The 16,729-nt window shown below is 41.2% G+C and overlaps 1 protein-coding gene across 2 annotated transcripts in view; it reads right to left on the reverse strand.

The window, feature by feature from the left end:
* LOC115014040 (sarcoplasmic/endoplasmic reticulum calcium ATPase 2-like) overlaps positions 1–12,584 on the reverse strand; it is a 33,844-nt gene extending 21,260 nt beyond the window's left edge. For both annotated transcript variants that reach the window (XR_003832849.1, XM_029440679.1), the window contains exons 1-5: positions 12,097–12,584; positions 8,653–8,670; positions 8,480–8,562; positions 5,868–5,972; positions 4,396–4,534 (exon numbers count right to left, since the gene is read on the reverse strand). Coding sequence is in view for 1 of the 2 variants with exons in the window: in XM_029440679.1 (XP_029296539.1) it covers positions 4,396–4,534; positions 5,868–5,972; positions 8,480–8,562; positions 8,653–8,670; positions 12,097–12,214 (463 nt within the window). In the remaining variant the exon portion in view is untranslated. The remainder of the gene's footprint in view (positions 1–4,395; positions 4,535–5,867; positions 5,973–8,479; positions 8,563–8,652; positions 8,671–12,096) is intronic.
* Between the last annotated feature and the right edge of the window lie 4,145 nt (positions 12,585–16,729).

Raw genomic sequence — 16,729 nt, forward strand, 5'->3', positions numbered from 1 at the left:
CAGACACAAACTGTACGCTCAGTCAGAGCAGACACAAACTGTACGCTCAGTCAGAGCAGACACAAACTGTACGCTCAGTCAGAGCAGACACAAACTGTACGCTCAGTCAGTGCAGACACAGACTGTACGCTCCTCAGTCAGCGCAGACACAGACTGTACGCTCAGTCAGAGCAGACACAAACTGTACGCTCAGTCAGAGCAGACACAAACTGTACGCTCAGTCAGCGCAGACACAGACTGTACGCTCCTCAGTCAGTGCAGACACAGACTGTACTCTCCTCAGTCAGAGCAGACACAGACTGTACGCTCCTCAGTCAGCGCAGACACAGACTGTACGCTCAGTCAGTGCAGACACAAACTGTACGCTCAGTCAGTGCAGACACAGACTGTACGCTCAGTCAGAGCAGACACAAACTGTACGCTCAGTCAGTGCAGACACAGACTGTACGCTCCTCAGTCAGCGCAGACACAGACTGTACTCTCCTCAGTCAGAGCAGACACAGACTGTACGCTCCTCAGTCAGCGCAGACACAGACTGTACGCTCAGTCAGTGCAGACACAGACTGTACGCTCCTCAGTCAGAGCAGACACAGACTGTACGCTCCTCAGTCAGCGCAGACACAGACTGTACTCTCCTCAGTCAGAGCAGACACAGACTGTACGCTCCTCAGTCAGTGCAGACACAGACTGTACTCTCCTCAGTCAGAGCAGACACAGACTGTACGCTCCTCAGTCAGAGCAGACACAAACTGTACGCTCAGTCAGCGCAGACACTAACTGTACGCTCCTCAGTCAGCGCAGACACAGACTGTACGCTCCTCAGTCAGCGCAGACACAGACTGTACGCTCCTCAGTCAGTGCAGACACAGACTGTACGCTCCTCAGTCAGTGCAGACACAGACTGTACGCTCAGTCAGCGCAGACACAAACTGTACGCTCAGTCAGCGCAGACACTAACTGTACGCTCCTCAGTCAGCGCAGACACAGACTGTACGCTCCTCAGTCAGCGCAGACACAGACTGTACGCTCCTCAGTCAGTGCAGACACAGACTGTACTCTCCTCAGTCAGAGCAGACACAAACTGTACGCTCAGTCAGCGCAGACACTAACTGTACGCTCCTCAGTCAGCGCAGACACAGACTGTACGCTCCTCAGTCAGCGCAGACACAGACTGTACGCTCCTCAGTCAGCGCAGACACTAACTGTACGCTCCTCAGTCAGCGCAGACACAGACTGTACGCTCCTCAGTCAGCGCAGACACAGACTGTACGCTCCTCAGTCAGCGCAGACACAGACTGTACGCTCCTCAGTCAGCGCAGACACAGATTGTACGCTCCTCAGTCAGCGCAGACACAGACTGTACGCTCCTCAGTCAGCGCAGACACAGACTGTACGCTCCTCAGTCAGAGCAGACACAAACTGTACGCTCAGTCAGCGCAGACACAGACTGTACGCTCCTCAGTCAGCGCAGACACAGACTGTACGCTCCTCAGTCAGAGCAGACACAAACTGTACGCTCAGTCAGCGCAGACACAGACTGTTAGTGGACGTGCATTGCTGTATCGTGGCAGCTGTCTGCAGCACAATCACTCAACACGGGAACAATGTTGTTTTATGTTTTATGTCTTCATGACACGGAAGTTCCCTTTAGGTGGTCATCATCCTATAACTGAGTAAATCTACATTCTAGTAGAACGCTGGTTGATCAGCTGATCGTGTTGATTGGATGATTATTTCAGACTCAAATATCAAGTTCATATCTTTGTGAGGTTTGATGTTCCCACGTTACTCATGAAGGTTTCTGTTCGTTATATCTTGTACATTTATGTTTATCATCATATGTGTGATGATTTTGTTTTGCATCATTTCTTAAAATCTAATAAAAAAGCACTTTTATAATCTTGTCATGTTCATTTCTTATGTTTGATATTATATTTTACTTCCTGTAGAACATTAATAAAGTTGTTTTATATTATTATTTGTCTCCGACAGCAACAGCAGCCGTCGCAGCTTCAACTGCTTCGAGATTAGATTTGAAAACACTCGTTGACAAAGACGTCACGAAGTAATGAGTTTAAAGTGTGTGTGATGCCTCACACACACTTTAAACTCCGTGAGTGTGACTGCTGAGCGAGGAGGCAGTTTTCAGAGGCCCAGCAGCACGCTGCCAGAGAGCGCCTCAGATTGGCTGCAAGCTATTCCTCTCACGGCAGCGGCAGCCACAGAGGGCTCGTCTCCGTGTCCTCTACCTCGCCTCTGCCGGCGTCTGCGTCATCACACTCCTCCTCTGCACGGCAGGGGTCACTTTGGAGCCTCAGCAGAATAATATTCAGGAAAAGAGGAGCCATAGAAAACGATTCTTCTGACTGCAGGATAAAACATCTGGTGCTGCTGCCTGCTGGGCTGCATTTGATATTTAAGCCTCCGGCTCCTTCAGCGAGTGTTTGAAGAACTCCGTCTCTAAATATGCAAGAGGAGAGTGCATATATTCTCTTTAAACCGGAGCCAAATAATTAAGATTTCTCCCCACTGCGACACATCATCAAATGATATACAACATCAGGGCTGCGACCGAGGCTTATTTTCACTCTCGATTCCTCGTTTGGTCCATAAGACGCTCGAGAATTGTGACTGTTCAGGTTCCTCAGAGTCCATGGTGATGTCTTTAAAGGTCTTGTGTTGATAGTTCCAAACCCAAAGATATGCAGGACATCTCCATGTTCGAGAGGCTGAAACAGCATTTAAAGACATTTCTGCACATGAAATCACTTTAGACCTCGTGCTCACCAGAGATGTGCTCACACACACACACACACACACACACACACACACACACACACACACACACGTAAAAGCATGAAAACGTTGAATCTACTGAAGAAATCTTCGTACACTGAGACTACATGGATCAGTCGCTGCATTCAGCTGTAGGACAGAGAAACGATGCATTTTGATTCCCAGTGGACTCGTTCTCCATTTGTCCTTGTGAAGGTCACTCAGGAGTCCTGCTGAAGTAACGCCCCCCAGTGCATGATGGGAGGCGTGCACAGGGTGGGCCCAGACACCTGTCCTCTCCACGACTGTCACCGCTTCTATAAATACAGCTTTCCGTAATCGGAGCTAAAAATAAAAGCCACCACTGAGCAGCGAAAAGAAATCCTGCATCACTTTAGTGTCTCGGGGTGAAACAGAGGGTCACGATAACGCTGAGGACGCATTCCTCAACACGCCTGGTCATCCCCCCCGCAGAGATGTAGATACTGTACGTGTGTGTGAGTGTGTATGGGGGGGGTTATTACTGTACGTGTTTCATGTTTCTGACTTACAACATATGGACATTAGGAGGCACAATGTATGTAACCTATAAACTATAATCAAGTTTTTAAATGCTGTTTCATATTAAAGTGAATAGTTTTGACTGATTTGGACATTTTATATTTTATAAACAAACGATTAATCAAGACAAGAATCATTAGTTTTATTCCATATTCTGAATAATCTTCGATTATAATGTGATTATAGTCTCAAGACATCGTCACGCCGAGGGTTTCAGATCCTGCATGGACCGCAAACTGTGGAGTTGGGACGAGATTTGAAGACGCACAAGACCACGTTACTCGAGTGAGCTCAAACTGAGTGTGTGTGGTCAAACACACACACACACACACACACACACACACACACACACACACACACACACTGAGTAAAGTGGGCCTCGATAGCACATGTGCCCAGCCCTTTGAGACAATGGGTTAATAAGAGCATCTCAAAATACTTCACTCTTGCAGGGTGAGTCACCTCTGCAGTGGCACATGAGGGGGGGGGGTGTGCTAAATGTGATCCATGACCATACGTGGGCTCATTGGATCTGCAGCACCGGAGCCAACACAGCAGCGAGGATCACATTAAACATCAGATGTTCCAGATGTTTGCTGGAGAGAAGTTTACGAACTTTAGTTCAAACAACACAGAGAGTAAGAGCAGCGTGAGGTTCAGGGCTGCAGGACATCGTGACACTCAATAACACGACGAGTGATGAATACAGACATTAAAGGGAACTCAGATACGACACGTTCAAAGGCTTCTTCAGAAAAGACTCTCAAACCAAAGCTTGATGCAGAAACACGTCACTTCGTTTGGAGCTTTCTTGTGAATCTACATGAATCTATAAAGAGCTCCAATAAACAATAAACATTGAACATTGAACATTGAACTGAACACATTAAAACAGAAGTTGCACTTCTGTATCGATACTGTGACTCAAACAAATGACAAAGTGCAGCATCGCAGCCTTTCCACACACGTTCACGCCCTGATGAAGAGGAAGAACGATATATTGTACAGCAGGTTAAACCGATAACATGTCCGTTTAATAAATGCTAAAGGTCAACCTACCAGCAATCTCCACGATGTCTCCGGGCACGATGTCTCGGGCCTTGATCCTCTGCACAGTCTTCCTGTCCTGCCGGTACACTTTCCCCATCTCAGGCTCGTACTCCTTCAGCGCCTCGATGGCATCCTCAGCATTGCGTTCCTGGAGAGGAGAACAAAGATTTACATGCACCGACTATAATAATGTTTATTTCCTGCATCAAGAGTTCATGTTTTCAGCTGTTGGTCAGCAGGAGAACGGAAACGTTATCAAACTTGTTGGAAGGGTGCAGCGTGGGCCGAGGGAGATCCGAATCACGGGGCACACACACGCAGTGTTCCGCACACACGCAGTGTTCCGCACACACGCAGTGTTTCGCACACACGCATGCCTGAATGCATCATTATCAGGAGCACCTGAATGCATCATTATCAGGGAGCACCTGAATGCATCATTATCAGGGAGCACCTGAATGCATCATTATCAGGGAGCACCTGAATGCATCATTATCAGGGAGCACCTGAATGCATCATTATCAGGGAGCACCTGAATGCATCATTATCAGGGAGCACCTGAATGCATCATTATCAGGGAGCACCTGAATGCATCATTATCAGGGGAGCACCTGAATGCATCATTATCAGGGGAGCACCTGAATGCATCATTATCAGGGGAGCACCTGAATGCATCATTATCAGGGAGCACCTGAATGCATCATTATCAGGGAGCACCTGAATGCATCATTATCAGGGAGCACCTGAATGCATCATTATCAGGGAGCACCTGAATGCATCATTATCAGGGAGCACCTGAATGCATCATTATCAGGGAGCACCTGAATGCATCATTATCAGGGAGCACCTGAATGCATCATTATCAGGTTTCTGTTGGGGACATTTAGCTGGTGATCAAATGAAACCTGGAATATAAATCACAGTTGTCCTTCAGAAGCATCTTCATTCTTCTTCAGCAGGAAGAACACGCGGCTCTGAATGGACTGCCCACATTGTACATAAATAAATGAGCCTCATACAGGAAGACTAACTTTATATAACTTTATGTTTATCTGCTGTTTCTCTCTTCTCTCTTTGTTAAGGTGCGATATAAATAAAGTTCATTATTCCTTTATTAAGTCTTGAGACGAGACATTAGTGAAGTAAGCAGCAGTCCAATGATCCCGTTAGGTGGACTGATCTGTTCATTATTTGCTACGAGCACGTTTGGGTTTCGAAGTGAGTTCAAAAGCTGGCAGGAAACTTTTATGTCCTCAATAAAGTCACAGCTCCCGTAAACGTGTCGCCTCAGGTCTGATGCACGCTTTGGACGGAAGTAGAAGTTCAGAGTGGCCGACACATCAAGTGTCATAAATAATAATAGTGACACGCTTCTCGTCCTGGACACACACACACACACACACACACACACACACTTTGCTGTTTGATATTTTAACGCCCTGTTACAATATAATTAAAGCAGTAAATAGAAAGCGTCTCACCTGCCACACCCCGACGATGGCGTTGGCTATAAGAATGAGTAAGATGACGAAAGGCTCCACGAAGGCTGTGATAGTTTCCTCTCCGTCCTCGAACCAGGCGAGGATCTGCAACAGAAACACGTCGTTAACACTGAAGACGCTTCACAGAACAAGTCGTTCACAACGATGAGAAGTCCAACAGATAAAATAAGTGATAAAGACAAATTATACATTTATGAACGGAAGGTTTTTAATCTCCGCAGGTTTCATGAAAGCTCTTTGTTAATATCCAGAGATTGTTATTAGCCGACGCTCCTTATATGAAACTTCATGTTTATGGGATAGAAGGTGAACGTGATTCTTCAGACAGAAACGTCTTTAAATGTTTCAGAAACAAATGTCTGTGTTTTACATTAAAGTGAATCTTTGTGTTCCAGACATTTAAACATTAAAGTGGAGTCTCATTGTTGGTCCTCATGAAGTCGCTCCGTGCGTCACGAGGAACTAGTTAATGTTGCATCATGTAATAAAGCTCAGTGAGCGTCTGTGCAGACGTTTCAATGCGTCTCTCTAACAGTGATTATATTCATAACTTCACATTACTCAAATATATAAATAATCAATAAGTCATTTATACTTAGAAATAATAATAATAATAATAATTAATAATAATAATTATTATTAATAATAATAATTAATAATAATTATTATTAATAATAATAATTATAAATAATAATATTATTATTATTATTAATAATAATTATAAATAATAACAATGTTACAGACAGTCAGATGCAACACGTCTCACATTGGAGAACATTATTCATATCCCTGCTTCATGAGGACTTTTATACATTTAATGAATTATCGGTTATTGTGTTGACATAATATAAATGCTAACAAGCACTAGATATAAAACATTTATAGCACCTCGTAAAGAACACAGAGCTGCAACTAACGATAACTTCCATCATCTAATCTGCAGATTACTTTCTACAAGGTTTGGTGTAAAAACCAAATCAAAAATGTTCATCACAGCTTCTCAAAGTCCACGATGTTCACTTTAGTTTAGGGACTTTAGTGTGACATGAAGGAAGCCGGACGTCTCCATGTTTTCTAAAACACTCGAAAGAATAACTTTTAAATCGATATGTTTAATTGTTGCAGCTGAAAACTTGGGACTCGTTTAGAGATTTAGTTTTCTGATTTTAATTTGCTTTGAAATTGGATATAAATCAAACTAAGGGAGAGTGTGTGTGTGTGTGTGTGTGTGTGTGTGTGTGTGTGTGTGTGTGTGTGTGTGAGCCCTCCCACTGAGGACGAGGGCCCAAATTTGGTCTCGAGTGGTGCTCTGTTCCCCCGTCAGCAGCCACTGACACCTCTGTATCACCTGACTGGACGCTGCACACTACATACCAGCTCACACACACACACACACACACACACACACACGGTGGTCTTCATCTGTTACCTACTTTGCTGTCGATTCAAAGATTGTGAAAAATGTAACATTGCAGAAGAACTAATCATCTCACAATGATGCAAGAATTACTTTAAGTTCATGAATTCTGGGGTTTAAAGTCCAGAGCGTTTGAACCGGTCAGTGTTTGACCTGTTGAACTGAAGCTCGGACTGCAACCGAACAATAAGAGAGAAGACTTCAGCAGCACTTACATACACCAAACTCTCCACTTTCATTCCTCTCTATATTCTGAAGCTTTGTGCAGAGGGCTTTGTTCACATGTCACTCACAGCTCATGTTATACACGCTACACTCACTACATGCAGGAGATGCACAGAGTTCTGTGTGTTGACAGGATTTAGTGATTTATGGAGTGATACAAAGACAGATCCAGAATCTGTACAAACCTTTGACATGTGAACAACATGCAACACTTTGAACCTGCTTCATCCAGACTTCTCTTTAGATCTGGACATGGAGCAGATCAGCACATCTTTAATAACATAATGTCCTCATTTACATATTTAAACATCACAGTTCAGAACACTTGTAATATAAAACGATCAGATTACTGCAGGTTATCGACCTCGAGAAGTTTAATGCTGATATCTGTTAGTTACAAAGTATTCAGCTGAAGTGTCCCCCCCTGAAGACTTGTTAAGACCCGTGTAAAAACCATGAGACACGACACTAAACTACTACGTTTGACTGAGCTTGAGAAAAGGCTCGGACACATGCTGATGAAGCTATTACATAACGTCCACTATTAAACATTTATCTGTCTCGCACTGCAAGTCCGCGGCCCGGGGGAGACGGGGGGAGTCCTTACACAGCAGTCGTGCTTGACGACTCAGATGTCTTACTTGGCACATGGTGAAAGCAACTCAATGCTGCTGCTGCTGTTGTCACCATTCCTCAGATGGGTCGCTCGCCTTCTCAGCTGTTTAGCTCGCTAATGTGCGAGTGTAACCCCGGCCGGGGTCAAACAAACGAAGACGTTCACACTTCAGCACCGTGCATTGCTTGAATTGCCTCGTGCCAGTCAACTCACAGGGTTTAATAATAATCCCGTGTGCCAGTCTGACTTCACATAAACACTGCGGCAGCTCGAGGTGGAAATGGAAAGCTGTTTAGTGTCCAGGTTAGAGAGCGGGAATAAGGAAATACTCACAAAAGATATACATGCGGCCAGCAGAAGAATCCGAACCAGTAAATCTTCAAATTGTTCAAGGACAAGCTCCCACAAAGATTTCCCTGCAGAAAAGAGAGTTTGTTAAAAAAAACAATTCACCAAAGCAGCAACTTGTTATCATCAAAGCAAGTGTTGTACACGTCAGGGCTTACCCTCCTCCGCCGGCAGCTCTGTGTCCAGACGGGGGTCGATCCAGGAGCGCACGGGAAACAAACAAGGAAAAGAAGTTAAGTTGTGTATAAAGGACCAGATGATGAAGAACTGACTCCTGCAACAAGAGGAGGTCGGTATGATCCGAGAGAGAGCGACGAACACTAACAGCTTTCCACGAGCTGCACGATCAATGGAAGATTAATCGTTGTTGTGAATGTCGTGCAGAGTAGGAGAGCGATACGCAGAGACGTGCACTGACCACCATGATGGTGCCGCTCTGAGATACTGTTTGAATACTTCTGTCAGGTTATGCATCTGTTTAAAGAAACAATCATAAAGCAATATTTAATGTTACTTTGCACGATATGAACACTTCATGTCACGATCATCATGGCTGAAATAAGTCACGATATTATCCTGATGATCATCAAAATATATTTCGTAAAGAAACAAAGTATTTTCCTCAGATGGGACACAAACGATCGTAGATAAGGTAATCATGACCCCCCTGCGCATTGTTTCTTCTTGCATGATGAATCCTGTTCTGTTTTACAGATTTCTTTAAGTGACGATATTCACGATTATCCCGATGATGGAAATTCACCACGATCAATTTATCCGCGATAAAATCCCACATCGTCCCAGCCAACAGAGCGGCTTATAAACCCCCTCCCTTAATCTTTATTACACAATAGGAAAACTCCGATCAATGTAAAGGTCAAAGTGAGCCTCCATGACCTCCAAGTTGATATTAATATAAAACAGCTGCTTAAGCCTGGAACAAGCGAGATTAACTTGACGGATAACATTACTACGATGATCCTGGGGCCACTGTTCAAATGCCTGACGGATCTCTCCGCACGATGCGTTTGAGGAACATCCAACAAGGTTACAGTGTTCAACAATGTCCCCGTGTTTTACACCTGCTGCCAACAGTGAGGCTACGTTCCCAGACACTACAGGCAAAACCAGATTCTATAGAGAATGTGGGATATTTATCTTCCAGAACTCGTCTTCTTCAGACGAGAGGAACATGAGAACATGAGAGTGTGTGTGTGTAACTGTGTGTGTAGATTTAAACTCTCCACAGCTACATTACATAACGCCTCATGTACATATTAAACACTTGTAATATAAACTTGTGTTGATGTGAGTCATGAAGTGGGGAAGCTTCATGATATCTGTTAGTTACATGTTTGACCCTGTTCACCTGTAGTGTGTACAACATGTATGACCCTGTTCACCTGTAGTGTGTACAACATGTATGACCCTGTTCACCTGTAGTGTGTACAACATGTTTGACTCTGTTCACCTGTAGTGTGTACAACATGTATGACTCTGTTCACCTGTAGTGTGTACAACATGTATGACTCTGTTCACCTGTAGTGTGTACAACATGTATGACTCTGTTCACCTGTAGTGTGTACAACATGTATGACTCTGTTCACCTGTAGTGTGTACAACATGTATGACTCTGTTCACCTGTAGTGTGTACAACATGTATGACCCTGTTCACCTGTAGTGTGTACAACATGTATGACTCTGTTCACCTGTAGTGTGTACAACATGTATGACTCTGTTCACCTGTAGTGTGTACAACATGTATGACTCTGTTCACCTGTAGTGTGTACAACATGTATGACTCTGTTCACCTGTAGTGTGTACAACATGTATGACTCTGTTCACCTGTAGTGTGTACAACATGTATGACTCTGTTCACCTGTAGTGTGTACAACATGTATGACTCTGTTCACCTGTAGTGTGTACAACATGTATGACCTTGTTCACCTGTAGTGTGTACAACATGTATGACCCTGTTCACCTGTAGTGTGTACAACATGTATGACCCTGTTCACCTGTAGTGTGTACAACATGTATGACTCTGTTCACCTGTAGTGTGTACAACATGTATGACCCTGTTCACCTGTAGTGTGTACAACATGTATGACTCTGTTCACCTGTAGTGTGTACAACATGTATGACTCTGTTCACCTGTAGTGTGTATGTTATCGACTTATCTTACGATGTATGGACATGACCTACAACATTTTTATGTTAGTGACTTATCGTACAATATATAGACATGAACACAATGATTTCTTACGTTACAGACTTATCGTAAATATGACATGACCAAAATTTAAAAAAATTACGTTATCAATTTATCGTAAGATATACGGACATGACCTCAAGCATTTTTACATTATCAACTTCTCACAATATATGGGCTTGACGTTAGATACATTTTACGATATCGTCTCATCGTACGATATATAGGCACAACCACGATCATTTTAACTTTATTGACTTTTTGTACGATATATAGGCACGACCACTTTACATTATTGACTTATTGTACGATATATAGGCACGACCACGACCATTTTAACGTTATTGACTTTTTGTACGATATATAGGCACGACCACTTTACATTATTGACTTATTGTACGATATATAGGCACGACCACGATCATTTTAACGTTATTTACTTATTGTACTATATATAGGCACGACCACGATCATTTTAACGTTATTTACTTATTGTACGATATATAGGCACGACCACGACCATTTTAACGTTATTGACTTTTTGTACGATATATAGGCATGACCTCGATCATTTGAACGTTATTTACTTATTGTACGATATATAGGCACGACCACGATCATTTTACATTATTGACTTATTGTACGATATATAGGCACGACCACGATCATTTTACATTATTGACTTATTGTACGATATATAGGCACGACCACGACCATTTTACCATTATTTACTTATTGTACAATATATAGGCACGACCACGATTATTTTAACGTTATTGACTTATTGTACGATATATAGGCACGACCACGACCATTTTAACGTTATTGACTTTTTGTACGATATATAGGCATGAACTTGATCATTTTAACTTTATCGTTCTTAAGAAAAGTGAATCGCTCTTTGAAACTGTATTCTTGCATAATTATGCTAATAAATTATTATTATTATTATTATATCATAAAATGGTCTTAAAATGACAATATTATCGCAATTATTTCTGAATCAGAAGTATCGTGACAGGCCTAGACACAGTGTTGCAGTAATGTTACCATGCTACAGATGTCCCAGCGTTTGATCTGAGTGTTTATTACTGTGCGACTTTGTAAGCGACGGGAAACCCTCGCGATGACGTCGGACAAAAATCCCTTAATGGCTCCACGAGCGGACGCGGCCGGTGAGGTAGATGACTTTTACCCCACATCCTCCTCCCCGTCCTCCTCCCCGTCCTGCACACCGATCTCACACGGACCACGCGTGTTACAATGACAAGACGTTTCTGAGCCGTGTCTCATTCACAGCATGTGATGCTGATGTGCAGAGAACAATACACAATAATACACAATAATACACAATAATACACAATAATACACAATAATACAAATGTGCTTTTACCGTTTGGGCCCCATTTGTCCTTCTGTCGCTTCACCTCGTCCAGGGAAAGTCCTGTGCTTTCATTGACGCAGAAATAACTGTAAACTTCTTCCACACTCTTCGTGTGAGAGTTCTCCATGGCGGACAGACGACTCCTGTTTCAGCTTTGTACCTTGTGGGCTCTTTAAAAAATAAACACTTTAAAATGAATCAGGAGTTTCCCAAGTGCAGTCGGATCCCTAACGTCAGTGTCCCCCCCCGTGAACACTTTCTCCACGCGTATTACGCAACCAGAAACACGAAGGAGAAATGTGGTGAGCTCCTCGTCCCTGTCTTGGGTGTAAATGACTCTTATCTCCGGAAATGGTGGTCTGCAGCAGTGTCCCGTGTTAAAGACTGCATTCACCCGGTTTCAGTCCTCTGTGTGCAACCCGTGCCGTGCCGTGCCGTGCCTCACCGTGGCGCAGCTTCTGTGTGTGGCTCCGCTCGGCGCTGACAGTCTTTATCAGAGTGCCTCCCTGCTGCCCCTCTTCCCTGCGCTGCATGTGGACTCATATCATTGGACGAGCCGTGGAGCTACGTTCAAACCGAGGAGCCGTGAACAAACCAGGAACACGCAGGTCCGTGGATCCCATGCAGAGCCTGAGCTCTCCGCAGGACGCACACCAGGAAGTTCTTTTAAATACAAACATGAACATGTCCAGAGAACATCTGACATGTACCAACATGGTGAATTTAAATACCAATATTTAAATAATAATGACAACTTATAAAACAATCAAAAAAGGGTTAAATAAACTTCTTAAATTATATTTTAAAAGTTTTTTATTATTATTATTTTACAATTTGACAGTTTTAACACTTGTTTTAGTATTTAAAAGTTTAATAGCTTTAATAGATTCTTTAAATACAAATGAAATATAATCCAATGAAACTTCTTCTTATTCTTCGTAAAAGATTTCATCATTTCTATCACTTCCTTTTAGTATTTAAACGTTTAGCATGAATTAAACAATAAAACAGAACAAAACAAACAAAATCAACATAAAAAATCTACAAATGATCTCAATAAATAATTGATAAATGAACTCAAATACATGTTTCATATATATTAATATATTTTACAGTACACTGTAAGTGTTGGAGGATCTGGGACTCTTGCTCCTCTCTAGATGTTGTTCATCTGCATATTTCACATGTGAACAGTGTTTGTGCATCATCCACCTTGCACTGCACACACACAGTTAAATATAACCTGCTTGTATAAAATTCTTAGACGACTTTACGAATTCCCTCCGACTACAGGCATCCCATTAGAGGCCCCCATGTCTTATTGTATTACTACCTCATTTACACTTGACTGGGGGCTGAGTTTGCCTTTAGCAGGATGAGTTCATGCTCAGAATAGAGAACAAAACGATTGGCCACAGATCAGCGTCGGGGAGGATTTACAGCTGCTGAATAAAGACGCACTGTACCTGATTATCTGCAGAGCAGCTTTAAGGGCAATTAGCTGCAGAGGTGTGAGGGCACGAGGTCGACCGCGGCCCCCGTCCTCTTCTTTCGGGGGGAAATTGTTCCGTTTAGTGTGCGCACAAAGGAAGCGATAATGTGAACAAACACATTGTGCCGGAGAGGAAAACTTCGCCTCCAGGATTTACAATTTAAACACATTCACATTTTATTCATTCAATTTAAACAGAACTGTTTATTTAATGTCTCTCACATGTTTTCACTTTAAACTTTGGTCTCTAATTGTATTAATCTTATTTTAACTCAGATAATAAAACTGTTTTTCGGTGTAAATTAACAGCTTTTAAAGCGGTACTATGATCATTTCCCTTTAAGTGAAGCACCTAAAAACTTAAAACTATCTCCACCTTCACCAGCTGCAGCATTAAAGTGATAAACACATGAATGCATCAATAACTGTCATATAATAATATAAATATATCATGGTGAGTACTTTAAGTATATTCTGATGTTGAATGCAGGACGAGTATCTGTGCACGGTGGTATTAGTACTTTACTTGAGTAATGTTGAGAGCTATGAATGTTTCATGTTTCTTTGTTGAACAGGTGATCCGATGCTTCGTGGATATTTGACGCAGTCGATCATAAAAATTCCTTTTGGATTAAAATAACTTTGAAGAAGTTTTCCGAAGATGTTTTACGGGACTGGCGTGCGTCGCCTGTTAACGCGTCTTAATAAACAGCAGGAAGCTGCAAGGTGCTATAATAATAACAACATGGCGCTGAGCAGTTGCCTTTTACAATGCACACCCGATCCGTTTGGCACGAGAGCCCCTAACACAGGCTGTCAACAGCAGATTAAGTCTCTGCAGGGGGGAGGCCGGCAGCCTGAAACCTCCATGAAGACATTTGTTGGGGACAACATGAGGCACTCAGACTAAAGTCTACGTGGACAGAAGTTTGTGCCACTTTTATCACTAAAACAATATTCAAAATTCAAGGCAGGAGCTACAATTTGTTCCCACATGTAGTTTAAAACTGATCTAGGATTAAATAATAATAAAGACACATTATTGGAACTTCCTTGCATCAGTCTTGTTCTATACTACAGAGTGTCATCACTTCATCCTTTCATCCTCTCAGACATTTCTGTTAAATTGTCATAATTAGCGTGTGAATTCTTGAGTTACGGCCAAAAGTGTGTTTTGTGAGGTCACGGTGACTTTGACCTTTGACCCCCAAATTATAATCAGTTTGAAGAAATTCCCACAAAGTGTTCCTGAGACATCGCGTTCACGAGAACAGGGAAACCAAAAGAAACTAAACGCCGTCTGCTGTCGCGGAGGAAGAATGAAAATGTTTTAATGTAAGTGCGACAAACCAACTTTTATATTCAGTGTTTCCGACGCAATCGTTGCAACAAACACGTTCACGGTCTCGATTGTTCAGGAAGTTGTTTCCATATTGACGGATGAAAATCAAGAAAATAGATTTGTTGTTGAAACGTAGCAGAACAGCTGAAGACGTGGAAAAGAGAAGCTCATGTCAGTACGAGTGATCACTGCAGCTGCAGATTCATACAAAACACATTTATTGGAAAAACATAGACAATCAAAATATGCAACTATGTTTGTCTTAAATAACAAAGTTTATAGAAAGGTAGTGCATGTTAGGATATAAAATAAAGCAGAGTCATTTCATCGGCACTTTCTAACGCACTCCAGCTCCCAGTGAATTCCTAAATTGTCCAGACGGTGCAAGGTCACGGTGGTCGATGCTAAAAATAGTTGACCGCGGTCACATCCCGACTGCATCACTGCGTCTGCTGTTATCTTCAAACACTTTGATTGAAAGCGTGCTCTTAAAGACGTGAAACCCTGAGTCCTGCAACACGTCCAGACACACACGTTGTGTCTCTGAGGATCGCAAACCGTGTCTTCAGAACCATGAGGTAACACTTTTGTTACGCCATGTCTGTAACGCATTATAAACACACTTATAACGCATTATAAACATACTAATAACGCATTATAAACATACTTATAACGCATTATAAAACATACTTATAACACATTATAAACATACTTATAACACATTATAAACATACTTATAACGCATTATAAAACATACTTATAACGCATTATAAAACATACTTATAACGCATTATAAACATACTTATAACGCATTATAAACATACTTATAACGCATTATAAACATACTTATAACGCATTATAAACATACTTATAACGCATTATAAACATACTTATAACGCATTATAAACATACTTATAACGCATTATAAACATACTTATAACGCATTATAAAACATACTTATAACGCATTATAAACATACTTATAACGCATTATAAACATACTTATAACGCATTATAAACATACTTATAACGCATTATAACATACTTATAACGCATTATAAACATACTATAACGCATTATAAACATACTTATAACGCATTATAAACATACTAATAACGCATTATAAACATACTTATATAACGCATTATAAACATACTTATAACGCATTATAAACATACTAATAACGCATTATAAACATACTAATAACGCATTATAAACATACTAATAACGCATTATAAAACATACTTATAACGCATTATAACATACTAATAACGCATTATAAACATACTAATAACGCATTATAAAACATACTTATAACGCATTATAAACATACTAATAACGCATTATAAACATACTAATAACGCATTATAAAACATACTAATAACGCATTATAAAACATACTTATAATGCATTATAAAACATACTTATAACGCATTATAAACATACTAATAACGCATTATAAAACATACTATATAACGCATTATAAAACATACTATAACGCATTATAAACATACTTATAACGCATTATAAACATACTTATAACGCATTATAAACATACTTATAACGCATTATAAACATACTATAACGCATATAAAACATACTTATAACGCATATAAAACATACTTATAACGCATTATAAACATACTTATAAATACTTATAACGCATAACCTTATAACGGATTATAAAACATACTTATAACGCATTATAAACATACTTATAACGGATTATAAAACATACTTATAACGCATTATAAACATACTTATAACGCATTATAAACATACTTATAACGCATTATAAACATACTAATA

Source organism: Cottoperca gobio, chromosome 9 (assembly GCF_900634415.1).
Source record: "Cottoperca gobio chromosome 9, fCotGob3.1, whole genome shotgun sequence".
Classification (NCBI taxonomy): domain Eukaryota; kingdom Metazoa; phylum Chordata; class Actinopteri; order Perciformes; family Bovichtidae; genus Cottoperca; species Cottoperca gobio.